General features: G+C 44.5%; 1 protein-coding gene across 1 annotated transcript in view; it reads right to left on the bottom strand.

Moving 5' to 3' along the window:
* LOC111161095 (sulfide quinone oxidoreductase) overlaps positions 1-26,015 on the bottom strand; it is a 50,038-nt gene that overhangs the window by 7,772 nt on the left and 16,251 nt on the right. The window contains exons 2-7 of the mRNA XM_022524581.1: positions 21,807-22,057; positions 17,956-18,126; positions 11,298-11,351; positions 9,032-9,226; positions 6,143-6,352; positions 91-274 (exon numbers count right to left, since the gene is read on the bottom strand). Coding sequence (XP_022380289.1) covers positions 91-274; positions 6,143-6,352; positions 9,032-9,226; positions 11,298-11,351; positions 17,956-18,126; positions 21,807-22,040 — 1,048 coding nt within the window. The 5' untranslated portion in view covers positions 22,041-22,057. The remainder of the gene's footprint in view (positions 1-90; positions 275-6,142; positions 6,353-9,031; positions 9,227-11,297; positions 11,352-17,955; positions 18,127-21,806; positions 22,058-26,015) is intronic.

Genomic DNA, 26,015 nt, shown 5'->3' with positions numbered 1-26,015 from the left:
CCATTTGTGCCAAGCTTTGGTTTTTGTGATGACAGTGACTTCAGGGTGACATCATTCTGAGAGAGTAAGAAACCTAGCTCATTCTCTTACCCACTGCGGCTGCGGTCTTTGACGTGGGAAGGTTGGTGCAGTCCCCGATGCCGAAGACATTGGGGTATTTCTTGTGTTGAAGAGTTTCTTTATCGACGTCCACCCAGCCAGCAGCATCCACCACAGGACTCGTCTTGAGGACATCTGGCGAACTCATGGGTGGTGTTACATGAAGCATTTCATACTACAAAGAAGGAAAGCATCCACGTTGGTGTTTTTTCCAGTATTTCTCCAGCCTTGAAAGTTATCCCCGACCTCCCTTACCCAGACACTGAACCGTGCACTACCTACTTCACGTTTGCACTAATCCACACCTTCTCCAAGGTCTTAAACGCTCCCAGGCAGTGTCCTAATAAAACAACTAACCATTCTCTTGCCTAATGTGGTCTCCCCGTAGAAAGCTGACATGATCCTTCTGGGCAGGAGGGATGGGGGAATCAGAAACACCGGAATGAACCTCACTAACCCCGATGTGTCCGTTATTCCTAAAAAAAAAGGTGGTGGTGGTTCTCAGTTGCTCTCTCCCTGATCCTTGGCTGTCTACTTGCAAAGTCTGGTACTTCGGTTTTATTTTGCAAAAAGGTGCTCAGAGTTCCCAAAACCTGTAAAAACAGTGTGCAGAGCTGGTAAGGGAGCACCCTTCCCAAATACTGGTGGACTCCCAAAATCCATAAAGGAAACCAGCAGAATGCCAATTTAAGGTGAAATAAAGGGTGGTGAGAATATTCGCTAGCATTTTGGAGGACAGAGGCATCTGATTCAGTGAAGGGTTTACTGAACAGTGTAGGGGACAGGGTGGATTTTTTCCCCCCCCTCAAAAAAATCCTATGTCAACCTGACCCTTGGCAGCACTGCTCTAACCCGTGATAATTCAGATGGCTCATTTAGTTTTTTTAATTTATGTAATACCTTTTTGTTTGTTTATATAATATTTCTGTAGTTTATCCTTTTCAGTCTTTTTATTATTATTATTTATAAACTCTATCGAGTGATTTCAACCTGATTTAAGAGTCTCAAAACATTTCATTAAGGTGCAAACTTTAGCCTCTTCAGACAATCCCAGCTTTGTGACTGTCCATAGGTCCTGGCTTCTGTAAGGAGGTCCATGCCCTCGTTGGTGGGTGGCAATCATGGACAGCAGAAGGAGTTAAGGAGGTGGCTTGTCTTTATTCCCACTCTCAGGTGGTTAGAAGTGTAATTAGCTCTAAGGCAGAACCGTGCTGTAAATGGCCAGTGCTCCTCTGCAAGGGGATCTTGGGTGGTTCTTTATTGGCACAGGCCCCTGAGCCTGGCTCTCCTAATGACCATGGAAACAGAGCACATGACTGCAGGATAATGTATGAAATGGGCCACAGCCTCATCCACCGAATTACTAAGGCTGGGTCTGTTTTTCTATAGTTAACCAGAACTACTTTTTTTTTTTTTTTTAGCCGAGGGAGAAATTTTACCAGAGTTATCTCAATCCATTGGCATCAATGTGCTTAAATTTCACAAGTACACATGAGTTCCATACATCTTTGCTAGAAGGAAAGTAAATGTTTCCATATAATCATTATAAAGGCATGAAGTTTTATTTGAGCTAAAATCCTACAAAAGATATACTAAGGTCTGCTTTACAGATGTATTGAAAATTAACATTGGCATTTAGCCGTAGCTTGTCCTTCATACGTTATTTCCACTATATATACACAAACCGTGTATAACGAGGAACTTGGTTCTCCTTCATTACCAGAAAATAATCTATTCAGAATAGCGGTTCTGAAACTTTCATGTTGAGAAGCAGCATTTGGGAGGCTTGTGGGAAATGCAGGTTCCTGGGGCCCACCACCCCCAGAGCCCAGTGCAGCAGGTCTGAGTGAGGCCCAGGACTCCACACTCTAACAAAATCTCAAACAAAAATAGAGATTCTGACACACGAAACCTGTAGGTCTTAGAAGCTCTGGCCTGAAGTAACGGGTTTGTGTAGAATGAAAAACAGGGGGCGCCTGGGTGGTTCAGTTGTTAAACGTCTGCCTTCACCCCACAAAGAGCCCCGCGTGGAGCCCCGCACTGGGCTCCCTGCTCAACAGGAAACCTGCTTCTCCTTCTGCCTGCGTGTGCTCACTCTCTCTCTCTCTCTCTCTCTCCGACAAATAATAAAATCTTAAAAAAAAAAAAAATGAAAAACAGAATGTCATTATATGGACAAGCCATTTCACCTTCCATTTGCTTATCTATAAAGAAATACATTATCACTGACCATTGAACAATTTAGGCTATAGGCTTTCTTTTTCTTTTTTTTTTTAATTCTTTACAGTGGTGATTCTCAATCCTGCTTGTACATGAGAATTATCAGAGGAAATTTTGAAACTCCCAATCATCATTTCACACACCCCAAACTAATTAATTAAAATCTGTGGGGGTTAGACTTAGCCATCAGAACAATTTAAAAGCTCCCCAAGTAATTTCCATGTGCAGTCAGGGCTGGGAGCACTACTTCAACATCTTTTAGCAGATTTTTTGAAATCCCTAGTTTAAGAGTGGTGTTGGGTTTGGAAAGAAAATCTGACCTGAAATCCTATCACTCAAATGGGACCAAATATCCTTCTTCTTTATAAACCCTTTAGAAGAATAACCATTTAGGGGCACCTGGGTGGCTCAGTGGGTTAAAGCCCCTGCCTTCGGCTCAGGTCATGATCCCAGGGTCCTGGGACTGAGCCCAGCATCGGGCTCTCTGCTCAGCAGGGAGCCTGCTTCCCCCTCTCTCTGCCTGCTGCTCTGCCTACTTGTGATCTCCGTCTGTCAAATAAATAAATAAAATCTTAAAAAAAAAAAAAAAAAAAGAAGAAGAAGAAGAAGAACCATTTATTTATCCAAGTCCCCATCCACAACTTCAACTATCAAGAGCACAGCTGAGAACTGGAGTAAAAACCACCAAATAACAAAATTAAGTTCATGCACTCAAAGGCATACACTTTGCTCATATAACTATGCTGGGGGCCCTGACTTGTAGCCCATTCACTTTACTTTACACAGAATTGAACAAGTTTGGCTATCTCATTTTCCAGTCAATAAAGAACGAGCAGCAGCAGCTTAGAGGAGCTGAAGCTGGAAGGACCTTCTGAAGTCATTTAAAACTGCCTGATAGCCAGGAAAAAAGAAAACTGGAAAGCTAAAAAAAGGACACATACAAAATCAAATAACAGAGTTGTCTGAGACCCTTTTAGGAGGGGATAACTAGCCCCAGTAGGCCCTAGGAGCATAACTATATAAAAAGCTATTCAAAGGGGCGCCTGGGTGGCTCAGTTGGTTAAGCGACTGCCTACGGCTCAGCTCACAATACTGGAGTCCCGGGATGGAGTCGCACATCGGGCTCCCTGCTCAGCAGGGAGTCTGCTCCTCCCACTGACCTCTCTCCTCTCATGCTTTGTCTCTCTCATTCTCTCTCTCTTCCTCTCAAATAAATAAATAAAATCTTTAAAGAAAAGGAAAAAAGCTATTCAAAATTAGGACCCTGAGCTGTAGCAAGCAGGTATCCGATGAGCCTGGGACATCCTGGGACACCAGAAAGCAAGAAAGTGCTCAAAAATACGGCAGCAACAAGTCCAAGGCCATCGCCATCATGAAAGGGCTTCTACTGACCAAATCTGGACAATGTGAGCACCAAAATAATTATGGACAGTAAGGAATTATAAACCATTGGGGGTAAAAACAAAATTCATGAGTTCATACCAATAACTAATGAATTAAGAGAGAAGGGAAGGCTTTTGCAGACAGAATACTAACAGCCTACTGTTAAAGGTAGAGAAAATGCTTAATTGGAAAAAAACACCATTTTCCAACTGTCATAGTGAAGACTGGATTAGGCAAAAATGATCAGTGGATGGTAAATCCAGTGGGAAACTTAATGAGGAGGGAGTACTGTGCTTGCTTGACCTTAAGGTGTTTCCCCACAAACTTTCTTTTCTTTAAGATTTTATTTATTTTTTTGACAGAGATCACAAGTAGGTGGAGAGGCAGGCAGAGAGTGAGGAGGAAGCAGGCTCCCCGCTGAGCAGGGAGCCCGATGCAGGGCTCGATCCCAGGACCCCAAGACCATGACCTGAGCTGAAGGCAGAGGCTTAACCCACTGAGCCACCCAGGTGTCCCTCCCCACAAACTTCTTATTAGTAGCAAGAGGGTAAAATGAATAATAATTAAACAGTAGAGGGACGCCTGGGTGGCTCAGTGGGTTAAGTGGCTGCCTTCGGCTCGGGTCATGATCCCAGGGTCCTGGGATCGAGTCCCACATCGGGCTCCTTGCTCTGCAGGGAGCCTGCTTCTCCCTCTGCCTCTGCCTGCCTCTCTGCCTGTGCTCACTCGCTCTCTCTCCCTCTGTCCCTGACAAATAAATAAATAAAATCTTTAAAAAAAATAAACAATAGAGAAATTGGGCCATCTCTTGACTGTTGATCCAAATGAACATCATCAATGAGGGGCAGTTGACCACTGTGTGCTCTCAAACGTGATACCCTAGAAAGACATGACATCGCTTATACAGTAGTACTTCAGTCTAAAATGCACAGCCAGAAACTGATCACAAGAAAACATAAGCAAACCCAAAATGAGGAGCACTCTACTAAAAAATGAAGCCGTGGGAGGCGGTCTGTATTATTTCAAAATATCAACCAAGGAAGGCCATGGAAATGTTCCAGATCAAAGGATGCTCAAGAGACATCCCAATTACAGGCAGTACCTGCCTGTGGACTGGGTTCTGCCCTGGAGGGATAAAAACACTATAAATGCTACAAGGTCAATCAACAAAACCGAATATAAACGATAGACTAAAATATTGTGCCCATGCTAAGTTACCTGAATTGATAACTGTACTGTGGTTATGTAAAAGAATAGGGCGCTCTTAAAAGATTTACAGTAAAGTATTTGGGTAAAGGGCCATGCTATATGAAGTATATAATCACCTTTAGAGGCTTTGAAAATATATTATATTATATTATATTATATTATTATATTATAGTATATTAGGAGAGAGAGAGGTCAAATGATAAAGCCAATAGGGCAAAACCCAATAATAAACGAATCTAGGTAAAGGCTACGCAGCACACAGTTTTCTTTGTCCTGGTTTTATGTTTGCAGCTTCTCTAAGTTTAAGATTATTTGCAAATAAAAGTTTAAAATTATGACCTTGAGTCATCAGTAACATCTTAAATGAGAGTCAATACACACCACTTAAGAAAGATGTGTGCAATATATTTTAGAACAAGCCTGCACTAAAAAGCTTAAAATGTGAAGTTCTGATGTTTAGAAGATTCGTCGTTGGCTCACTTCAAAATTCCTTTTTTTAATGGAACCCTTCATTCCTCTAAAGCTGCGGAATGAATAAAATGTCACTGTGAGCCGTTTTCTCATTGCTAATGGCTCTTGCCAGCGTGCTGTAACAAGTGATTCTCCCACGCATGCTTCTCCAGATGCCTTTATATCTTGCTCTTCAGCCTCATATGCCTCTGCAGAAGGACTATTTCCGCGACACGGAAGAAGGAACACAAACACGGAATCCAAGCCCATACGCAGAGGCTCCATCTTTCCACATCAGCGCATGGCTCCACAAGATCCTGCAAGGATTCTGAAGTGCCTCCTCTTGTGCACAGGTGAAAGATGTTTAAAGACACCCTCATCCGTTGTGAACAACCCACAGGCAGGGCTGTTTCTCCGTAAAACAAGACAATCACCAAATCCTCCATTGAAGGAAGCCCTTCCTGAACTCTAGGCAAGACCTGAAGTCATCAAATATTTTTGGCTACTTCAAGTGACTCAGGGGAAGAAGAATGGAGATACAAAACAGGATCAAAAGGCACCTGATACCAGTAGGTAAACGCTCCTCAGCAACCAGGGACACCACCTCTTACCCCTTTCTCCTTCCCATCCATTCTGATCCACCTCCTCCCCTCCTGCTGCCCTGGTGCGCTCATTATAACCAGCCTCCCCCCGCACAAGGATGGCAACTGGGAGGTGGGAGGTACAGTGTCACCGGCATCCAGAGGTACGTGGAGCTGACAAGCTTCACTCCCCCACTCACTGAGATCACTTGGGTCTCTCCAGGTTTGTCCAGATTTTCAAAAACAGCCTCCTGTCTATCAGCTCGAACTTCGATGAGGTTTTGCTTGTAGTTAACGGTGAGGTTCCTCTCCTGGATGATCTCCTGCAGGGCAGCTGCGTACTTCTTAACCCCAAAAATGGTTCCAAGAGAAGTGTTGAAAATGATATTGGCCTTGGATCGCTTCCCTGTCTGGAAAAAATGGAAAGAACAGAAACAACCAACATCAAAGCATTACTCCGGCCTTTTTTTTTTTTTTTTTTTTTAAGCCTAGACAAGAAGGTCGCCTGGTGGGCTCAGTTGGTTAAAGCTTCTGCCTTTAGCTCAGGTCATGATCCCAGGGTCCTGGAATCGAGCCCCGCAATGGGTTCTCTGCTCAGCGGGGAGCCTGCTTCCCCTTCCCTCTCTGCCTACCTGTGATCTCTGTCTGTCGAATAAATAAGTAAAAAATCTTAAAAACAAAACAAAACAAACAAACAAAAAACACCTAGACAAGAATTAAAAGAATTAAAACCCTCAGAAGAGAGCTCACCAGCTTTCTCCATCACTATACACTGGTGAGGCAAGGTGTGAACCAATTCACTATCTCCTTATTTTCTGTCAGTGACACAGGAGTGCATATTTGAGTCAAGGGTGCCGTCCATGTGAAGGCCAGAGATGAAGTCAAGTCCAGGGAAAGACAAGCTGAATTGTTTATTGATATACTCATTTGTTCATCCACTCAGTCAGTATTTAATGAGGTCCTAGAGGTGGCTGGTACTGTTCTAGGTGCTGCGGGAACAGCAGTGACCAAAGTTCCCATCCCATTGGCTCATACATGCTTGTATTGTTCATATGTTTAGAGGCTGGTATTTTCCCAAATACCTAAGATCTCACAGCGCCTGAAAGAGAAACTTCCTCTTGGCCATCTAAGACTTGATAGAAAAGAGTTTGCAAAGAGAAGTCCAGGTGGAAAGAAACAGCTAGTCTCTCTTTTTCTTTGTTCAGCTCCTTTTGGGATTTGTTCATCTGGAGCACACTATTTGTTTGTCTGTTCATCTTGAGAGAAAGAAAGAGGTTGGGGAGGCACAGGGGAGAGGGAGAGAGAGAATCTCAACCAGACTCCACGCCAAACACGGAGTCCGATGTGAAGCTCAACACTGGGCTTGATCTCATGACCCTGAGATCATGACCCTGCAATCATGACCTGAGCGAAAATCCAGAGTCAGATGCCTAATGGACTAAGCCACCCAGGCACCCCTGGGTCACACTATTGGAAAGAAGTCAGATGGGTAGAAACCTCAAAAGCCTGTGCCATCCGGTAATTCTCATGACCCAGAATGACATTTCTTAGAAACAGAAACAATGACTCGAACTGTTCCTTAATTCCCCGGGGTGGTTGGCACAGGTTTGCATAACTCAGGTGAAGGCTTCCCAGGGTGGGTTCCAAGCATTGCATTCAGGAGGCTCTTCTGTCCCAGATACCCCTCCCCTTCTCTCACCTGCCCCTTTACAGAACCGCAGGCTGCTCTGAATCCTGCCATTGCCTCAGGTCAAACCACACTGCAATAAACCAAATGTGACAACCCACACCTCAGTAGGAGGCTGAGAGCAGCTTCCCGCTGCTTTGGGCCAGATGGACTCAAACTGCCAACAAGGGCTCAGACATGCTGGAGGCATGTGGAGTGTCCCCACCCAAAGAACTCTTTCCACCAAAGTCTGAAGTTCTAGGTCAACTTTTTTTTTTTTTTTTTTTTGCCTTTAGAATTGGCATTTTGCCTACTGTGTTTTCTAAGATGTTTATCAAGAGCAAAAAAATATTCATAACCTTGAACCTGAGTGGGAGCAATGGAGGATACTGTTTCTTTCTTTCTTTTTTTTTTTTTTAAGATTTATTTATTTATTTATTTGAAAGAGAGACAGAGAGAGAGCACAAGTAGGCAGAGCAGCAGGCAAAGGGAGAGGGAGAAGCAGGCTCTCCACTAAGCAGGGAGCCGGATGCAGGGCTCGACCCCAGGGTCCTGGGATCATGACCTGAGCTGAAAGGCAGCCACTTAACCCACTGAGCCACCCAGGCGCCCTGAGGATATTGTTATGTGAACAACCAATTGTTCAGCTACATGGAAAAATTTAAACAATCTCTAATGTATCTCCCCAGTAGATGTCTATATACACATTAAAATTATGTTACAAAGATTATTTAATAACAAGTAGCACATCAAAATTTGTATGGCATGATTAAAAGCATGTTAAAAAGGGGCGCCTGGGTGGCTCAGTGGGTTAAGGCCTCTGCCTTCAGCTCAGGTCATGATCCCAGGGTCCTGGGATCGAGCCCCGCATCGGGCTCTCTGCTCAGCAGGGAGCCTGCTTCCCTTCCTCTCTCTCTGCCTACTTGTGGTCTCTCTCTCTGTCAAGTAAATAAAATCTTAAAAAAAAAAAAAAAGCACGTAAAAAAAAAATTGGGGCACCTGAGTAGCTCAGTCACTTAAGGCTCCAACTCTTGCAGGGTCCTGAGATCAAGCCCTTCATTGGGCTCAACTCTGGGCATGTAGCCTGCTTAAGATTCTCTCTCTCTCCCTCTCCATCTGCCCCTCCCCCCTCCATGCTTGCGTGCGCTCTCTCTCTCTCTCTCTCTCTCTCTCTCAAAAAAAGAATGTATAGGGAAAAAATAGAAGGACTTGTCAAATTGATAACAGCAGCTATATTAAAGTAATTGGATTATAGTGACTCCCTTTTTTCTATTTTATAAACTCCCAATTATATAATTTGGTGGATACATAATAAAAATTTATAAATAAAAAAGATATTTTGACATGGATAAAATGGAATTCTGGCATTACTGGATCAGCACCGTCTGCCCTCCCTGTCTCTATCCCTGGGGAGGAAGCATACCTTCCGGAAATAGGCTTCTGACAAATACATGATCTTTTGGGGTGCTCCAGCACATTTTACAGGGGTATTTGGGAAGGTAAAGATGGCATTGCCCTCCTTGAAGTCCTGCAGAGCTTTCCATGTCTTCTCCACAGTCTTCACTGAATAATTGGACCCTATTTTGGGATGGTCAAAACCTTCAGGTAAGCCTTTGATCTGCAAGAAAGCACACAAAACAATTATTTCTTAACAAAACTGCAAATTCACAGGTATAAATTTTCTAAGCGCAAAACTCTTTTTTAGCACCTTCGTTCTCTGCCATTTCAATAACCAATATTTCAGTGCAATCATGAGCTCCCAGGATTCACACACACTGAAGTAGGCAGGAGGGCGAGGGACCTGCTAAGATCAGGACTGTGGTGCCTGGAGTCAGGAGCCGAATTGCAGAATGGACTCAGCCCACGGGAAGGCCTTTGCCTCGCTGGCCTTGGGAGTGTGGTTTGAACGTATCTCTTCCCACCATCAAGGTGAGGACAAGAAGCCAGCCACGCTTCCTTTTTGGAGAAATCAGTTGCCTTACTGGGAAGAACGACAGGCAGAACCAAGGGCCATATTGTCAATAATCACAAACTTAAACTACCCTTTATCAGGTTGTACCAAATCAAACTCTTGGCAAAGGCAGTAAAGGCTGGCCATTAAAAACATGGACTTGGGAACCACACTGATCTGGCTTGAGTCCCAGCTCTTCTACTTACAAGTGTTATGACCCTGGGTAAATACCAAATATCCCTAAGCCAGTGGATCTCAAGGGCAGTTCCTGGGAACTTGCTAGAAATGCAAATGATCAGTCCCCACCCAGACCTAGTAATTCAGAAACTCAGAGGCAAGCCCAGAATTCTGTCTGGCTCTCTGGTTGGTTCTAATGTACACCGAGTTTATGTTCATCATCTGTAAAATGGGTGTAAAAGTAACTGCTCCAGAGGGCTGTTGGCAGAAGGATATGAGACCACACACAGAAAGTGCTTAGAAAAAATGGCACCCACGCGGTAAGTGCCCCACAAAGTGTCTGTGTTCCTGCCAGTGAGATTAACTGGACACTTGACTTGGCTGTTAGAAGGTTCATAGACTGCTGTGAAGATGGCTGAGTATCGAGCACCAGTACTTCCAGCAAGAGCACAGAGAACCATCAAAAACCAGTGATGAGGATGGGCTAGTCCTTCAGGACCTCCCAGGCTGTTCTCCAGACTGTAGGGCAACCATGCAACACGCACCCCTCAGCTGTCAAGGAAACAGTGCTAGGATCTCCTCCACGAGGCTCAGTGTGAAAAGCGGCTATTCCTCCGATTATTGACCATTATCTCCTGCTACAGTTTAAGTAGTAGTAATAGCAGCAGTTTCAATAGCAATAATTCTCACTATTATTATTTTTATAGAATCTCCTCATATTTTAATGTTTCTGAAGTCTCAGCGCATGCTAACAGTGGATAATTGTTCGCTGCAGGCCTCTGAGGCAGATGGGGAAATCATCCTGGATCCTAGACACAGATGAGGGAACTGAAAAAGAGCGAGGTTGAGAGACCCACACAGAACCAGATGCTGAGACTCTGGACCACTGCCTCAGGGTCCCCTCTTGCGCCCTCCATACCTCCTGGTTCCTAAAGCAAAATGCACTATCCAAGGGATAAATAAACAGCTGATCTCTTATCTCCTTCATTACTTGTCTCTAGTTTGAAGAGGTTGTTAAGGAAAAAGGTGCCATAAAGCGGTAACCAAGTTCGTTTTAGAAGACTGGTCACAAAGGGCACTTTATGACCCCTCATCCAAGTCAAGTTGCTTCCCCAGGAACTCTGGAGCAGAGGAGACAGGGACAGTCAGAGAAAGAGAGGCGATCTGACTCCCCCTTTGGCTGACCAGGCCAGGGAGCAGGACATCATGGTGCAGACACCCCGTGGAACTGAAGGGAGAAAGAGGCAACTCAGTTCTACAAAGCAAGGTGGTTTTCTTGTGAGTCTGGAAAAGCCTGCTGTTTTACAAGAATTGCCATTAGGGTATGGACATGCTAAACTTGGATTAAAGCTTAAAGCTAAAACATATCATCATCGTTGACATTGTTGACAAAATCTTAAAGATTTTTTAAAAAACCATAAAAAGACCGCTGTGAAAAGAAAAGCTAAAAGAGGATCCCTTAGCACCCTTTCCTGCCAAAATGAATATAAAGCAACTAAATGCAGCATTTGAACTTGGCATAAGAAGGCCAGTGCTACACAGAGGTAGTTTAAAATCGTACCTTCTCATAGTCCAGCTGAATCCCGAGAGCAATAATAAGGTATTTGTAGGAAATCTGCAACACAAAACAATAGTATTTTAGACCAGGATCCCAGAAGTGGCAGCCCAAGGGGTAACTTAGCCCCAGCCCCATGCCTCCATTTTCTACTGTGGACGCCTTGAGGCTGTGGGTGATGGGCAGGGCACAGGGAGGGAGTCACGCTCCTATCTGCCATCATGTCTGCCAGTCTGTTTCTCACACCTCAGTGCTTCACAAGCATTGAATAGCCTGCCTGGCCCCCAGAGGGCTTGAGACTCCGGTGTTTTTACACAGTGAAGAGGGATACAAAGAAGCAGACTGTTTGTGTGGTGCTTCTGTTAACACCTCCTCACCCTGACGGGTGAGAGAAGCACTTCCTAATCTTAAAAGACAATCAGTTTTAAAATGTGTGGAGTCAACTGTGAATCCCCGGCAAATCTGACCTGCCATACGGATCGGATCGATATTGTACATGAGAAACTGCTATTTTGAGGGTCATGGAAAAGGATGTGATTTAAAATCCCCTCTTTAAATATGGGTATTGTGAGGCATCTGGGTGGCTCAGTCGGTTAAGCGCCTGCCTTCGGCTCAGGTCATGATCCTGGGGTCCTGGGATCGAGTCCCACGTTGAGCTCCCTGCTCAGCGGAGAGTCTGCTTCTCCCTCTCCCACTTCCTGCCACCCCCACCATGCTTGTGCACGTGCGCTCTCTCTCTCTGTCAAATAAATAAAATCTTTTAAATAAATAAATAAAACCTTTTAATTAATTAATTAATATACTGTGATCACCCATGCCAAAGGCAAAAGTATCCACAAGTATCATGACGGGAGATGTGAGTTTAAGATCAAGAGGAAGAAAGTTGAGGCCAGAAAGTGTAAGCAAGAGGGATATAAAGAAACAGGACTTGCCTAGAAAACTGGAGGTGGAGAAGGATCGTGATGGAAGTCAGGAGCCCAGCAAAGGCGAAATGGGTTGTAATGAATTCTTATACTCAAAGGAGAAGCAGAGCAGCAAGACGGGGAGGTCACAGTTGAAGAGAGGGGACTCTAAGACCTGAGAGTGCTCAGCTCAGGCTGAGGAGCCAAGGGCGGCAAGTTTCTGCAGAGGTCCTGCCCTGGGATCCAGGAGACTCAGCTCCAAGGTCACCTCCACAGTGAGGCCTCCCAACGATTCAATTCCCCTCCCCGCTGGCCCCTTCTGGGAGCTTCCTTAGTGTAGATGATGCTTTATAGAACTGGCTGCATTATATAAGAATAATATCTTCCCTCACTACACTGAATACCCCAGATGATAAAGGTTATGTCTTATTCAATATTCCTGAAATTAAAGTGAGGAACTCAGTCACTTTGGATGGACGGATGATTTCAGTTGTTTGTGAAATATGTAATTTATCAAAGCACACAATAACATACACATCTTCCTCTGTATGATGTGCCTATCCACAGAGCGCTGTACCCTGAAAATTCCTTGTTCCTTAGCAGTGTACCAGGCCCATTAACTACCTGACTGAGCTATGCTGAATCTTCAAGGTCAGTGAGGTCAGATGGAACATGGGATCTAGGGGTGATGATCTACAGGCAAAACATGAACACGGTCAACAAGAAAATCCTTTGGTTTGTATGTGCCCTGATTGTTTAATTACAGTATAATATTGATTATTTTTAAGGACTGGTAACAGACAAGCTTAATATTATGGAAAAAAAATCATTAAGGGAGAATAAACCCTAAGAGAACAAAGAACAAAAAGAAAGCCTTAAGCCTTCTGAGCAAATTCAAGTTTCCAGGCCAGATGATTTAAATTCTAAGGAACTACAAAAACTTGTAGACAAGACTTTTGAGCAATTATAGGCAACAGTGCAGACATTGCCAGAAGGCTCAATACAGGCACCTATTCTCATCTTCTACAGGAAGTGGGGGCGGTAAACTCTGATACTAACAATCTCATAAACAGGATTTTCTCCATGGTGAAATTCCAGACTCATCTACTAAATAAATGTCTCCTGGTGATTTGGAAAAAGAGCACCAAATAGGTTCACAGACTGCAAACTGCTCTCAGTCAGTCAGGGGTCAAGAACTAGGCCAGCACACAGTGGATACCTAATAAGTATTTCCTTTTTCTTTTTTTTCTCCTGTGTTCTTTAAAAAAATAATAAGAGTAACATCTCTTGAGCATTCACTCTGCAGGAGACTGTTCTCAGTCTTTCACATGTTTTAATTCGTTTAGTCTTCAAAACAACTCAATGAGGTAGGTGGTATTATAACCATTTTTTTTTTTTTTTAGATTTTATTTATTCATTTTAGAGAGAGAAATAGAGGAGAGAGAGAGGGAGGGAGGAGGAGCAGAGGGAGAGGGACAAGCAGGCTCTGCACTCAGTGCAGAGCCCAGTGCAGGGCTCGATCTCATGACCCTGAGATCATGATCTGAGCCAAAATCAAGAATCAGATGCTTAAGCAACTGAGCCACCCAGGCACTCCTTATTAGTCCCATTTTATACAGGTAAAGAAACTGAGACACAATTTGCTCACAAATATTTACTGAGCATCTCCTATGTGACATACTGTGCTAGGTCCTGGACATACAACATTGAACCAGAAAGATACTGTTCCCACCCCTCCAAGAACTCAGTCTAGTGGGTGAGATAGGGATTATCAGATAATCATAGAAATAACTACTACATCACAGAATGCTGTGATAGCAGGTCAAGGGGGAATCTGACCTAATCAAGTAGGTCAGGAAAAGCTTTCCTGAAGGGGTATATCTAAGGTAGAGATGAGTAGGAGTTAGTTAGGAAAAGAGATTAAACTCAGCATGTGCAAATGGCCTGGGGAAGAAGGAACCCGAGACTTTTGAGAAAATGAGAGGGAAATGTGCTGGAGCAGAAACTATGAGAGAGAGGGAGAAGGAACCAGAACCAGGTTAGGTCTGGAGAAGGACAAGGGCCAGTCCACACAGCCTACAGGACACATTCCAGACAAACAGACCCCTGCATCAGGGAAGAGTCAGAGACATACTGCGTCTGAATTTCAGCAAAGACTTCAACTCAATCTTGAAGAAATACTAATGTATAAACTAATAATGGAATAATTTTGGTAAAATGTTAGCAAAACATATTTACTAAACAATGTTGATTAATTTTTGCAAGCTAGAAAAAGCTCTCTAGGGACATGTTATCAAATTAAAACCTTGAACCTAAATGAAGCCATCATGGATAATGGCTAGGAAAAAAAAAAAACTAACTGGATGACAGAATTATAAATCCACAAGATCCAGGCAAGTTGGGAAGATCAATAAAACCAACAGGATGACATCCCCCATGAGTTGTTATATGCAGATTTCTGAGATCTGGCTATAGGAGACTTTTGCTTAATAAAACCTTGGAAGAAAGTACTGCCAGTTTACACCAACTTCTTCTCTAGCCCTAAAACAAGACATTGCAACTTTCCTAACAGTCTGAGCCCTAGATGTCTAAGCAAGTTCAGAAGTGAGAACACCTACCAGTGCCTCTCTTTCTCAAGAGATAATACAAGTTTATGGTTCTTGAGATGCGCATGAACCCAACCACAGAGGGCTCTAAGCTCTACGTGGAATGTGAAGGGGTCTAATCAAGGAGGCAAGCACTGCTATACCAAAGAGGTGATATACGTGGTCAGAGACAGGTATCCTGGACCCAGGACCAGTGGACTGGCAAAGGAAATGAGCCCCGAACCTCAGCCTTCTGTTTAATACTGTCTGATCTCCTGGAGATTCTGGAGAAAATAAGTCCATCAACAGGGAGACATCATTTGTAAGTTTTACATATATATATAAATTTTATATATATGTATATCTCAATCTATTATATATATCCTTACCTATTATATATATTCTAATCCATTACATATATCCATATATTAGATATTGATGGAGAAAGTGTGACCTGACACTGGGTCATGTGAAGAAAAAACCAGAAGTCTGAAGTGACCTCAAGCCCAGCATGAATCAGCACTGTGCTAATGGTTGGTAAAAAGGCAAATGCTAATTTAGGCTATATCCAGTTGTGGGAGAGAATAGTGTCACTCTGTTCTGGGCTGTTCTGTAAACCTGCCTCCTCTTCTGGGCAATCTCTTTCATGGGGCACTGATGTCCACAGATTATGTCCACAGCAGGACAGAGAGAATGGCGAGGGCTGCGGAGACGCTGCTGGAGGACAGGAGAAAGTGCTGAGCAAAGTGGGGTCAGGGCACAAATCTACCTGAAGACTAGATTTACCCAGACAAGAAGAGCCACCTTCAAACAGTTGAAGGATTCCTCCACAGAAACTGAATGATACTCTTGGCCACATTACATACAGGACAAAGCAAAGAACAAAAAAGGCATTAAGCCCCAAAACGCCATGGGGGCCCAACAGAATATGAAAGAGGCTACAGAAAGGGTGGGTTCTGGCTCTGCTGAGGCAGAACTTTCATGTGACCCGTCTGTTAAAAAATGGAGACTGATCACTTGTTGTCAGAGAACTCCTGGACGTGTCAATACCAACCCATTTTAAATCCAATCCCTCCCCACAAATGGCCCACTTCCAATTACTGTGCTCTACTTCTTTTCATTAATAATTATTATGTAGACTTATTTTATATATATATATATATATATATATATATATATATATATATATATATATGACAGTAGACTTATTATGTCTACTGGTTATTGTATGCCCTCCCCTGCTTAAAATTAAAACCAGGAAAAGTATGGATGTTTGTTCTTGTTCACTCATGTATGTCTAAAACTGCATTGTTTATAGAAGACACTTAATAGGGGCACTGGGCTGGCTCTATCAGAGCCAGAGCATGCAACTCTTGATCTCTGAGTCATGAGTTTGACCCACACTGGGCATAGAGCTTACTTAAAAAAGTTTTTTTTTTCTTTTTGAGAGAGAGGGAGCATGCATTGTGGGGGGGCCAGCAGAGGGAGAGAGAATCTCAAGCAGGCTCCACACTCAGCTCAGAGCCCAACCTGGGGCTTGATCTCACAACCCTAAGATCATGACCTGAGCTGAGATCAAGACTAGGAAGCATCCAGGCACCCCTAGAGCTTACTTTAGAAAAGAAAGAAGGACGGACGCCAGGGTGGCTCAATTGGTTAAGCCTCTGCCTTTGGCTCAGGTCATGAACTCAGGGTCCTGGGATAGAGCCCTGCATCAGGTTCCCTACTCAGCTGGGAGCTTCTTTCTCTCTCCAATGTTCCCCCTGTTTGTTGTGTGCTCTCCCTTTCTGTTTCAAGTAAATAAATAAATAAATAAATAAATAAATAAATAAATAAATAAATAAAATCTTTAAGATTTTATTTAAGAGAGATACAGTGAGAAGAGAGCACGAGCAGGGAGATGAAGGAGAGGTAGGTTCCAGCTGAGCAGGGAGCCTGATGCGGGGCTCAATCCCAGGACCCTGGGATCATGACCTGAGCCAAAGGCAGATGCTTAACTGACTGAGCCACCCAGGTGTCCCAATACATAAAATCTAGAAAAAGACAGAGAGAGAGAGAGAGAGAAAGACAGACAGATGGGCTGGAGGGGATAAGGAAACCCCGACTATGCGCTCGCTCTCTCTCTCTCTCTCTCAAATAAATAAAATATTTATAAAAAAAGACTCTCTAAACTCAATGAAATTTAATGCAAAATTTAATCATCTCAGGATCCTGAGATGGAGCCCCAAGTGGACTCCACACTCAGTAGGGAGTCTGCTCAGGACTCTGTCCCTCTTCCCCTGCTGCTCTCCCAGTGTGTGTACGCACATGCATGCATGATCTCTCTCTCTCTCTCTAAATCTTTTTTTTTTAAACTGGTATGTATATGCATTTTCTAGATAAGGCTTTTTATCGGGTGCTCAGAAAGATTCATGACCCCAGGAAGGGTTATAACTCCCTGCAGCCAATGAGTCCCCGTTTAGAGGAAGGAATTGGACTTGGAAACCTTTCAGATCCCCAACAACTCTCAGATTCTACAGTTCTGTGACAACGCCTACCAGGGTGCTTGGCTCAGGGGCAGATCAGAGGACAGAACCCTACAGAGGACTTCTGAGTCTGTCACCTCACCATCCTGCTCCCGTCCCTACAGCGGCTTTGATCTCTGGGTTTTAGGAGCAGACTTCTAAGTGGTACTGACACTTCAGAGTCTCAAACTCCAGGAGCAGAAATCTTCCTTAGCCCTCACACCGTGGGGACTGCCATGGTCCCTTACGACTCCGGCATAGCACCCCTGGCGTAAGAGAAAAGGATATTTTCCAAATGTCTTCCTCCCGAGGTCAACGGACAGCGAGAAGCGGCCGTTTCAAAGGTAAAAGGAGGGAAGTGCTGCTATTTGAACATATGGTGATAGTATCTGTTGAATAAACACTCAGATGCAAGATACTGTACCAAGCAACTGAGCAACAGTTCCACAAATCCGTGTCTTAGTTGTTCATTTATTTGTCACTCGCTCCTTCCATCTAGCCCACTCTTCACCCACCACATCCCTTCCCACCTCGTGTACTATCAACACACACACACACACCCATGCACACACATGCATATATATGTTGCTCTCCGTGTGGCAGTCCCGTTTGCTAATGGCTGTCCATGAACACGAGCCCTGACTAACAAAAGCCAAAAGACCCTGATGCTTACCTTCTTGCCACTGTCTGTGTGGACACAGTTCTTGTCTGGGTTCAGCTCAACCACTCGAGCTTTGATCCATTCTACGCCAGAGGGTATCACACTTGCGGTGGGACGGCCCGAGGCGGATAGCTGCTTGGCTCCAGCGCCCACCAGTGTCCAGATTGGCTGGTAGAAATGCCTCTGAGAAAGTATTTGGAGATCAGTTTCGATTTGAGACGAAAAGGGTCAGAGTGAAAAGTACACGAGCTAGACTCTCAGTTATCCTTCCTACCCCTTGAAGCACCCCACAGAAAAGCCTTAGAAGGTTAGTCTCCCCCGAGCCACCTACTGGCGTCTCCCATTATGTTAAACTCTAAAGGGAGTTTAACCTAACACAAGAATTCTGCCAAGATCATCCCAAAAAATCCATCAACTATCTTTTGTGACCATTTTATTATTTGTTGCTCAAAGTTGATTTGATGCTTAACATATACATGTTATATTACACACACACACACACACACACACACACACACAATTATGGATACATTTATGTGCACAGACATAAAGAAAAATTAAGCCTGGCAGCCTAAATGTGGTTCCTTAGAACCATCTGGAGACTCTGGTAAATCTGGGAAGTTTACAACCACTTTTGAAGAGTCTCAAAACTTCTTGAACTTCCAATGGTGCTTCCCAAGCCCATGGAGGACTGTAGATACTCCCTATTGGCCCTAGTCTCTCCTCTCCTTTCTCAGGGGTTTTATTTTTTTTTTTTTTAAGATTTTATTTATTTTTATTTTTTTAAAGATTTTTATTTATTTATTTGTCAGAGAGAGAGAGGGAGAGAGAGCGAGCACAGGCAGACAGAAAGGCAGGCAGAGGCAGAGGGAGAAGCAGGCTCCCTGACGAGCAAGGAGCCCGATGTGGGACTCGATCCCAGGACGCTGGGATCATGACCTGAGCCGAAGGCAGCTGCTTAACCAACTGAGCCACCCAGGCGTCCCTAGATTTTATTTATTTATTTGACAGAGAGAGAGAGAGAGATCACAAGTAGGCAGAGGGGTGGGGAGGCAGGCTCCCTGCTGAGCAGAGAGCCTGATGCCAGGCTCAATCCCAGGACCCTGAGATCATGACCTGAGCTGAAGGAAGACGTTTAACCCACTGAGCCACCTAGAGTGCCCGTCTCAGGGGTTTTATACCCGAAGATAGTAGGCACCAGATCCTACCCCCGATGCCAAATTTCCACTATTTTTCTAGAGTTATCTTGTTTCAGATGGTCCTCACTTGAACTAAGCTAGTTTTGACAGTTCTAGGCTCATGGGCCAAGGGCAGATTGATCTAACTGTGTCTGAGAATCCCGGTGCACTCACGCAGTGGCCTGGGGGATCAGGAACTCTCAACACGGCAAAATGCCTCAAACTGACTGGACAGAATTGCCAGCCACAGAGATGCTAAAGAGGATACGAAAAATGCCTTTGCAATCTCCGTACAGTCAGTAATGGAGGTGCTCAAAGAGAAGGAAGGCAGAGGTCTCCAGTGGTGAGAACTCACTGATTTCGAATCCATCTTGAACAGAAAAAGGAATAAAAACACAACCTCAGATTCTTTTTTAGACTACAAACAAGCAGTGGCTCTACCAATCGCTAAACCAGACACAGGAGAGAAAGTATCAAAGACCCAAGCCCCTCATAGCACCCCTGAAAAACTTCCATCCTCCACCTCCTCACGGGGGAGGACAGCCATGACTCCGGCCTCCTGAACTGTGCCCAGTGCCTCAGAGAGCTGTCGTTACCAAGACTAGCCCCAGTAGGACACGTGCCCATGGGTGAGCTACAACACACCACAGGCCCCTGATGGAGCTCTCAGTCCACTGGGGCGTGGGGCGCCTGGGTGGCTCAGTGGGTTAAAGCCTCTGCCTTCGGCTCAGGTCATGATCCCCAGGTCCTGGGATCTAGCCCCGCATCAGGCTCTCTGCTCAGCGGGGAGCCTGCTTCCTCCTCTCTCTCTGCCTACTTGTGATTTCTGTCTGTCAAATAAAAAATCTTAAAAACAAAAACAAAAAAACAAAAAACAGACAAAAAAAACCACTGGGGCACCTTGGTGGCTCAGTGGGTTAAGCAGCTGCCTTTCGCTCAGGAGCATGCTTCTCCCTCTCCCTCTATCCTTCCCTGCTGCTCATGCTCTCTATTTCCCTCTCTCTGACAAATAAATAAAATCTTTTTAAAAATTTAATTTTAAAAAATTAAAAATTAAAAAAATAGGCGTGCCTGGGTGGATCAGTGGGTTAAGCCTCTGCTTTCTTCTCAGGTCATGATCCCAGGGTCCTGCGATTGGCCCGCATTGGGCTCTCTACTCAGCAAGGAGCCTGCTTCCTCCTCTCTCTCTGCCTGCCTCTCAGCCTACTTGTGATCTCTGTCAAATTAAAAAAAAAAAAAAAAATTTTAAATAAAATTAAAATTAAAAAATAAAAGGCTGACCCTGAATTAGTCACTTTAAATAGGAAATGGTTGAAAACACACCCTCTCAGATAGCAGCATACCCATCTGAGACTACAGGCACGCCCCGGGACACCTCACGGAGGCTCGGCAGACTTCTTGAAAAGGAATGAGCTTTTCTTGACCTGCCCTCCCCATCAAACAGGCACTGGATGCATTTTGCTTCCCTCCCAAGGACACTGCTGCCAACTCGTGTACACCCAGCTCCTCACGAAACATTAGCCAAACCACCAAAAAATCTAGAATATTTTTTATGAAGCTACTGGATCATCTTAAAATGTTTTGCATGAAATAAAGCCTTACACGCACTTCCCAGCTTCCTCCCTGGCACCTCTACCTTTTTTTGCTTTATAATCTGTTTATAATCCCTGGTTCTTCAATTTCTCAATCCCACTAACATCTTTCCCAGAGGCCTCCCTGACACTCAACTCATCACCTGTTCTCCATACTAGAACAGAGAAAGGAAAGTGTGATGGCCACTGATCTCCCTCTGGATACTAGCTTGGAACTGGGAGACCTTTTTGGGTTGAACTGACTCTCCCCAAAAGATATGCTAAAGTCCTCACACCAGTACCTGTGAATATGATCTTATTTGGAAATAGGGTTTTCACCGATGCAATCAAGTTAAGATGAGATCATGCTGCATTAGAGTTGGCCCTAAATCCAAGGACTGGTGTCCTTATAAGAAGGTCACTGAAGACACTAGAGACACACAGAAAGAAGGCCATGTGAAGAGAGAGGCAGAGATTGGAGTGATGCCAGCTATAAGCCAAGGAACACCAAAGACTGTCCACAACCACCAAAGCTAGGAGAAAAGTATGGGACAGATTCCCTCTCCTCTTCACAGCCTTCAGAGGGAGCATGACCTTGCTAATACCTTCGCATTGGACTTCTAGCCTCCAGAACTGTGAAAGAATAACTACTGAGGCACCTAGGTGGTTGGGTCATTAGGCATCTGCCTTTGGCTCAGGCCATGATCCCAGGGTTCTGGGATCGAGTCCCACATCGGGCTCCCTGCTTGGCGGGAGGCCTGCTTCTCCCTCTCCCACTTCCCCTGCTTGTGTTCCCTCTCTCGCTGGGTCTCTCTCAAATAAATAAATAAAATCTTTAAAAAAAAAAAGAATAAATCTATTGTTTTACGCCACACAGTTTGTGATAATTTGTTATGGCAGCCCTAAGAAACTAATACAGAGAACATGAAAGCCTAGAGATCTGTCCCCTCCCATTCTCCCTCTCCCCACCTTCTCCCAAACCTTTGTGCACAGAAGGAGAAGCACTAACGTGGACACAGGACAGCAACAGGGCCTGACAGCCATCCACACCCTAACCTCTAACACACACGCATACCTACACGCAGGCACAGGGATTCAAAAAGGGGAGACTTACCTCACTGGGCTCAACAATGGCGACATTCTCCGCACCCACTCTCCTCTTCATGCGGGCGGCCATACTGATCCCACCACTGCCCCCACCCAGCACCAGCACTTCATAGTGGTTCTTGGTGGCAAGGCTGGACCTTGTGTGCAGCTGAAGGAGGCTAGTCTGCTGAGTGCCCAGCCTGAGGGAGCAGGCAAAGAGCTGGGCTCGAGGGCCAGATGCCAACACGGCCAGTGGGGTCATCTTCAGGCTGGATCAGGCTAGAAAGGAACAGATAAGGCTGGGAGTAAGGAGGGACCACTATGGGACCAAAGCATTTTCTTTCAGGGAGGAAGGGGAGGCTGGCATCTGACCAGCTCTAGTTGGTTCCCACCATCTGCTCTCAAGACCATTTTCCCATCTGGCTGTAGTCAAAAGTCTCCTGGGAACATCACTGAGAGCTAACATTGGGCTAAGCTTTCCATTTCTCTCATCCTCCTTTCAGGACACCTCGGACTTTGTCTGAACTAGGTAGGCCTCACCTTTTAAGTTCTAATAATTTGCCTATACTTATCCTTGTCCATCCATAACTCTAGGGCGTCCTGTGGTTTATCTGCCTGCCCCCCATTTTTCCTCAGGCATACTCTGTTTCTTTGACTTTTTAGTCCCTCAAAGATGTAGGAGTCCACAGAGAGATACCTGTACAATTCCTTGCCATAAAGCACACCTAAGACCTTGGGGGAATTCCTAAGACACCCACCTTCTGCAACTCAGAGTTCAGACCAAGGTAACTGGGGCATTGGCCGCCCTCAGAAGCCTCCTGGCTCTGCTTCCCAGCAGACATGCAATGTAATCACATCACTGACCACACGTCAGCAAAAGCCCTCCACACCCTTGGTAACTTCAACCAGAAGATAAAAAAGCCATAAAAGGAGCCCTGCCTGGTATCGTAAAGTTATGTTTTATGTACAGAATCTGCACGTGCTGCTGACCAGTCTTTTGTTATGTCCAATTCAATAAACAATCTTCCCTTCACGGTTCCTCCCAGAGACCCACTTCACCTGTTTCTGTGCTGAGCAGTTAGTGCTTTGCCAGAGAGGAAGTAAGGGCCTCTCGGGAACTGGGCCTGGCTTCACCCCATCCACAGAATGGGTCTCACACTTTGCACACCCTCTATTTGCGTAACTTGAAGGGCCCAGACTCAAAATATCATCCTCTCTGGGTATTCCACTGCCCCAAATTTCACCATCAAGTTCCGTCCTTTGGGTTCAACAATGCTCCAGGAACCCTTTACTAAAATGAGGGTACCCAGCTGGGGGATAACACTTCTAGTTGCTAAGGTCATGAACTTCATCATGGGAACACTTCAATTACATGATTTTTCCCTCCAACTAAAGAAGAGGAAGGCTACATGAGGGGATTACACAAAACCAAGATGGGAAAAGGATGTGAAAGGAAGTAAGAAAGGCCCTGGAGGAGGGAGGAATTAACTAGTGGTAAGGAGGAGGAGGTGAGTGCTGATTTTGATTAGAATTAACTATTGCTGATTTTGATTAGAATTAACTATTGCAGAGTTTTGGCAAACCCAGCAACTTCCTCAGTATCTCTGCTCTGAGGTCCAAGGGGAGGTGGGGAAAGGGGCGTGGAGGATTTGGGTGCCTACAGTAAGTGGGGCAAGCTCATAAATTGTAGCTACAAGTTTAAAATCAGTGCAACCCTTCTAGAAAACAACATTTCTCATCTGGTGATGCTGTATTTCCATTTCTGGGATTCCAAGCTAAGGAAATAACCTCTAACGCTGAAGGAAAAAATCCTTTACAAAGATACTTCTCACATACTCATTCCTAATATGGTGAACCTTCAGTTAACTGGTTTGTGGACTGGCTCTGATTTCATCCTGGTTACAGAAAACCCACAGGCTCCACTCTGGCCAGGGAAGGCTCAGGTCCCAGACTGTTTTTTGTTTTTTTTTTTAAGGTTTTATTTATTTATTTGACAGACAGAGATCACAAGTAGGCAGAGAAGCAGGCAGAGAGAGAGAGGAGGAAGCAGGCTCCCTGCTGAGCAGAGAGCCTGATGCAGGGCTTGATCCCAGGACCCTGAGACCATGACCTGAGCGAAAGGCAGAGGCTTAACCCACTGAGCCACCCAGGCGCCCCGGTCCCAGACTGTTTTAACCACCACTAATTCATGACTTTTTCAATTTAACATGGTATGAAGGGGCAGGAATAGCAGTCTGAATGTCAGAACATCGGGGGAAAGGTTAAGTACCGTTATACATGATAATAGGTGATTTTGAGTTCTTCTGCTTTTCTGCTTTATAAAATCTCACCTATATACATAAATTAATGTCACAATAAAATCTTTATTTTAACAAGTAACATGTATGAAGTCTATTACATAAGCCTTCAATCTCTGAGTTAGATGCCATTATCATCCCCATTTTACAGATGATAAAATCGAGCCAGGGAGCAGTTCAGTGACTTCAAGGTCATACAGCCCATCAGTGGTGGGCTGTGAACTGAATCCGGGCACTTTGGTGCCAGAGCCTCTACTCTAAACCACTGTACTCTACTATCTGTGTGATCTTTATCAACAATAGCAAAACACTTCCTATGTGATAATATTAAATGAAAAAAAAATCCAGATATATTTTCCATATTTCACCATTCCTTTTTATGGTACTGACACCTAACTATTAATGTTTGGGCATAACTATAATTCATTTTTCTTCTTCTTTGTACATGCTTTTCTCAAGTTTTTGTTAAGGAACTCTAGATTTTACATTTTGAAAATCAATTTTTTTTAAATGATTTGAGGAAAATCACCATGTAGGATGTTGCTGTCTCCTAGGGAGAGAAGATTTTTTTTTTTAAAGCTTTATTTATTTATTTGAGAGAGAGAGAGAGAGAGAGTGCACAAGCATGCCAGTGGTGAGAGGGAGAGGGAGAATCTCAAGCAGACTCCCCACTGAGCATGGAGACTGATGTGGGGCTTGATCCCAAGACCATGAGATCGTGACCTGAGCTGAAATCAAGAGTCGGAAGCTTTGGGCGCTTTCGTGGCTCAGCTGGTTAGGCATCTGCCTTCAGCTCAGGTCACAATCCCCGGGTCCTGGGCGAGAGTCCCACATCTGGCTCCTGCTCCGTTGGGGAGTCCGCTTCTCCTCCCTCTGCTCCTCCCCTGACTCGTGTGCACTCTCTCTCTCTTAAATAAATAAACAAAATCTTTAAAGAAAAAAAAAAGAGTTCAAAGCTTAACCAACTGAGCGACCCAGGTGCCCTGGGAAAGAAGTTATTTTACGGCGAACAGATACCTATCACTTCCTCCCTTTTCCCTATTTTTCACAAAATGACAGACTCACCACAAAACTCTTCACTTCCCAGAAAAGGGAAACCATTTTTTCACGGTCTTGAGGCTACGTCTTAAACCCCCGTGGAGAGGGTTAAACAATAATGATCTAGGAGGAGGCCTGGCTAAGTTTCTGGTTTCTAGGGGCTCCATCTATGGTTATTTAACCTCCTAGTCCCCCTTCCAGCCTAACACACCACAGTTTTTCTCTTGGAAGAGGAAGAGTTTACGCAAATATTTCCCTCATTCAGCCAAGATAACTAGTTCTGTTCTATTTCAGCAGCTACCCATAGCCTGTTTCTGGATTCAGTATTTTTAAACACAAAGTCCTCTCAACTCCAATAGTAACAGTCATCAAACAGAATGTCCGGAGGATTGACTTCAATAAAAACTCCTGAAGAAGATGCTGAGAGCTTCTGAGTTCGTGACACATGCTAGGAGGGGGAAGCGCTGTACCTCCACCCCGACCCCCATACCTATGCTCTCGTCAATGTGGCTATTTCCAAGTTGTAATAAACTTTAAGTATGTTGTAATAAAATGGTAAGTTTATAACTGGTAAAATTTAAGTTGTAATAAACTGGTAAGCATGAGTAGTGTTTTCTGTGTGTCATTCTAGTGAATTACCAAACCTAAAAGGGGGTCATGGGAACCCCCAAATATGTAGTCAGCCAGGTAGAAGTGTGGGTAACCTGGGACCACATTTATAGATGACATCTGAAGTGGGGGCAGCCTTGTGGGGCTGAGCCCTTAACCTGATATAATTCCGGGAGTTACCGCCAAAATTTAATTGTTGGACACCCACTTGGTGTCAGAGAACTGGCTAATGTTGGAAAAACCATACATTTGGTGTTAGAATATTAGAAGTCAGAAAATATTACGCAGGAACC

The sequence above is a fragment of the Enhydra lutris genome, unplaced genomic scaffold, assembly GCF_002288905.1.
Source record: "Enhydra lutris kenyoni isolate GAN:26980312 unplaced genomic scaffold, ASM228890v2 scaffoldscaffold4, whole genome shotgun sequence".
NCBI classification, from domain to species: Eukaryota; Metazoa; Chordata; class Mammalia; order Carnivora; family Mustelidae; genus Enhydra; species Enhydra lutris.
Note: the sequence above shows the minus strand (reverse complement) of the source record. Positions and strands in the feature narration are given on the sequence as shown.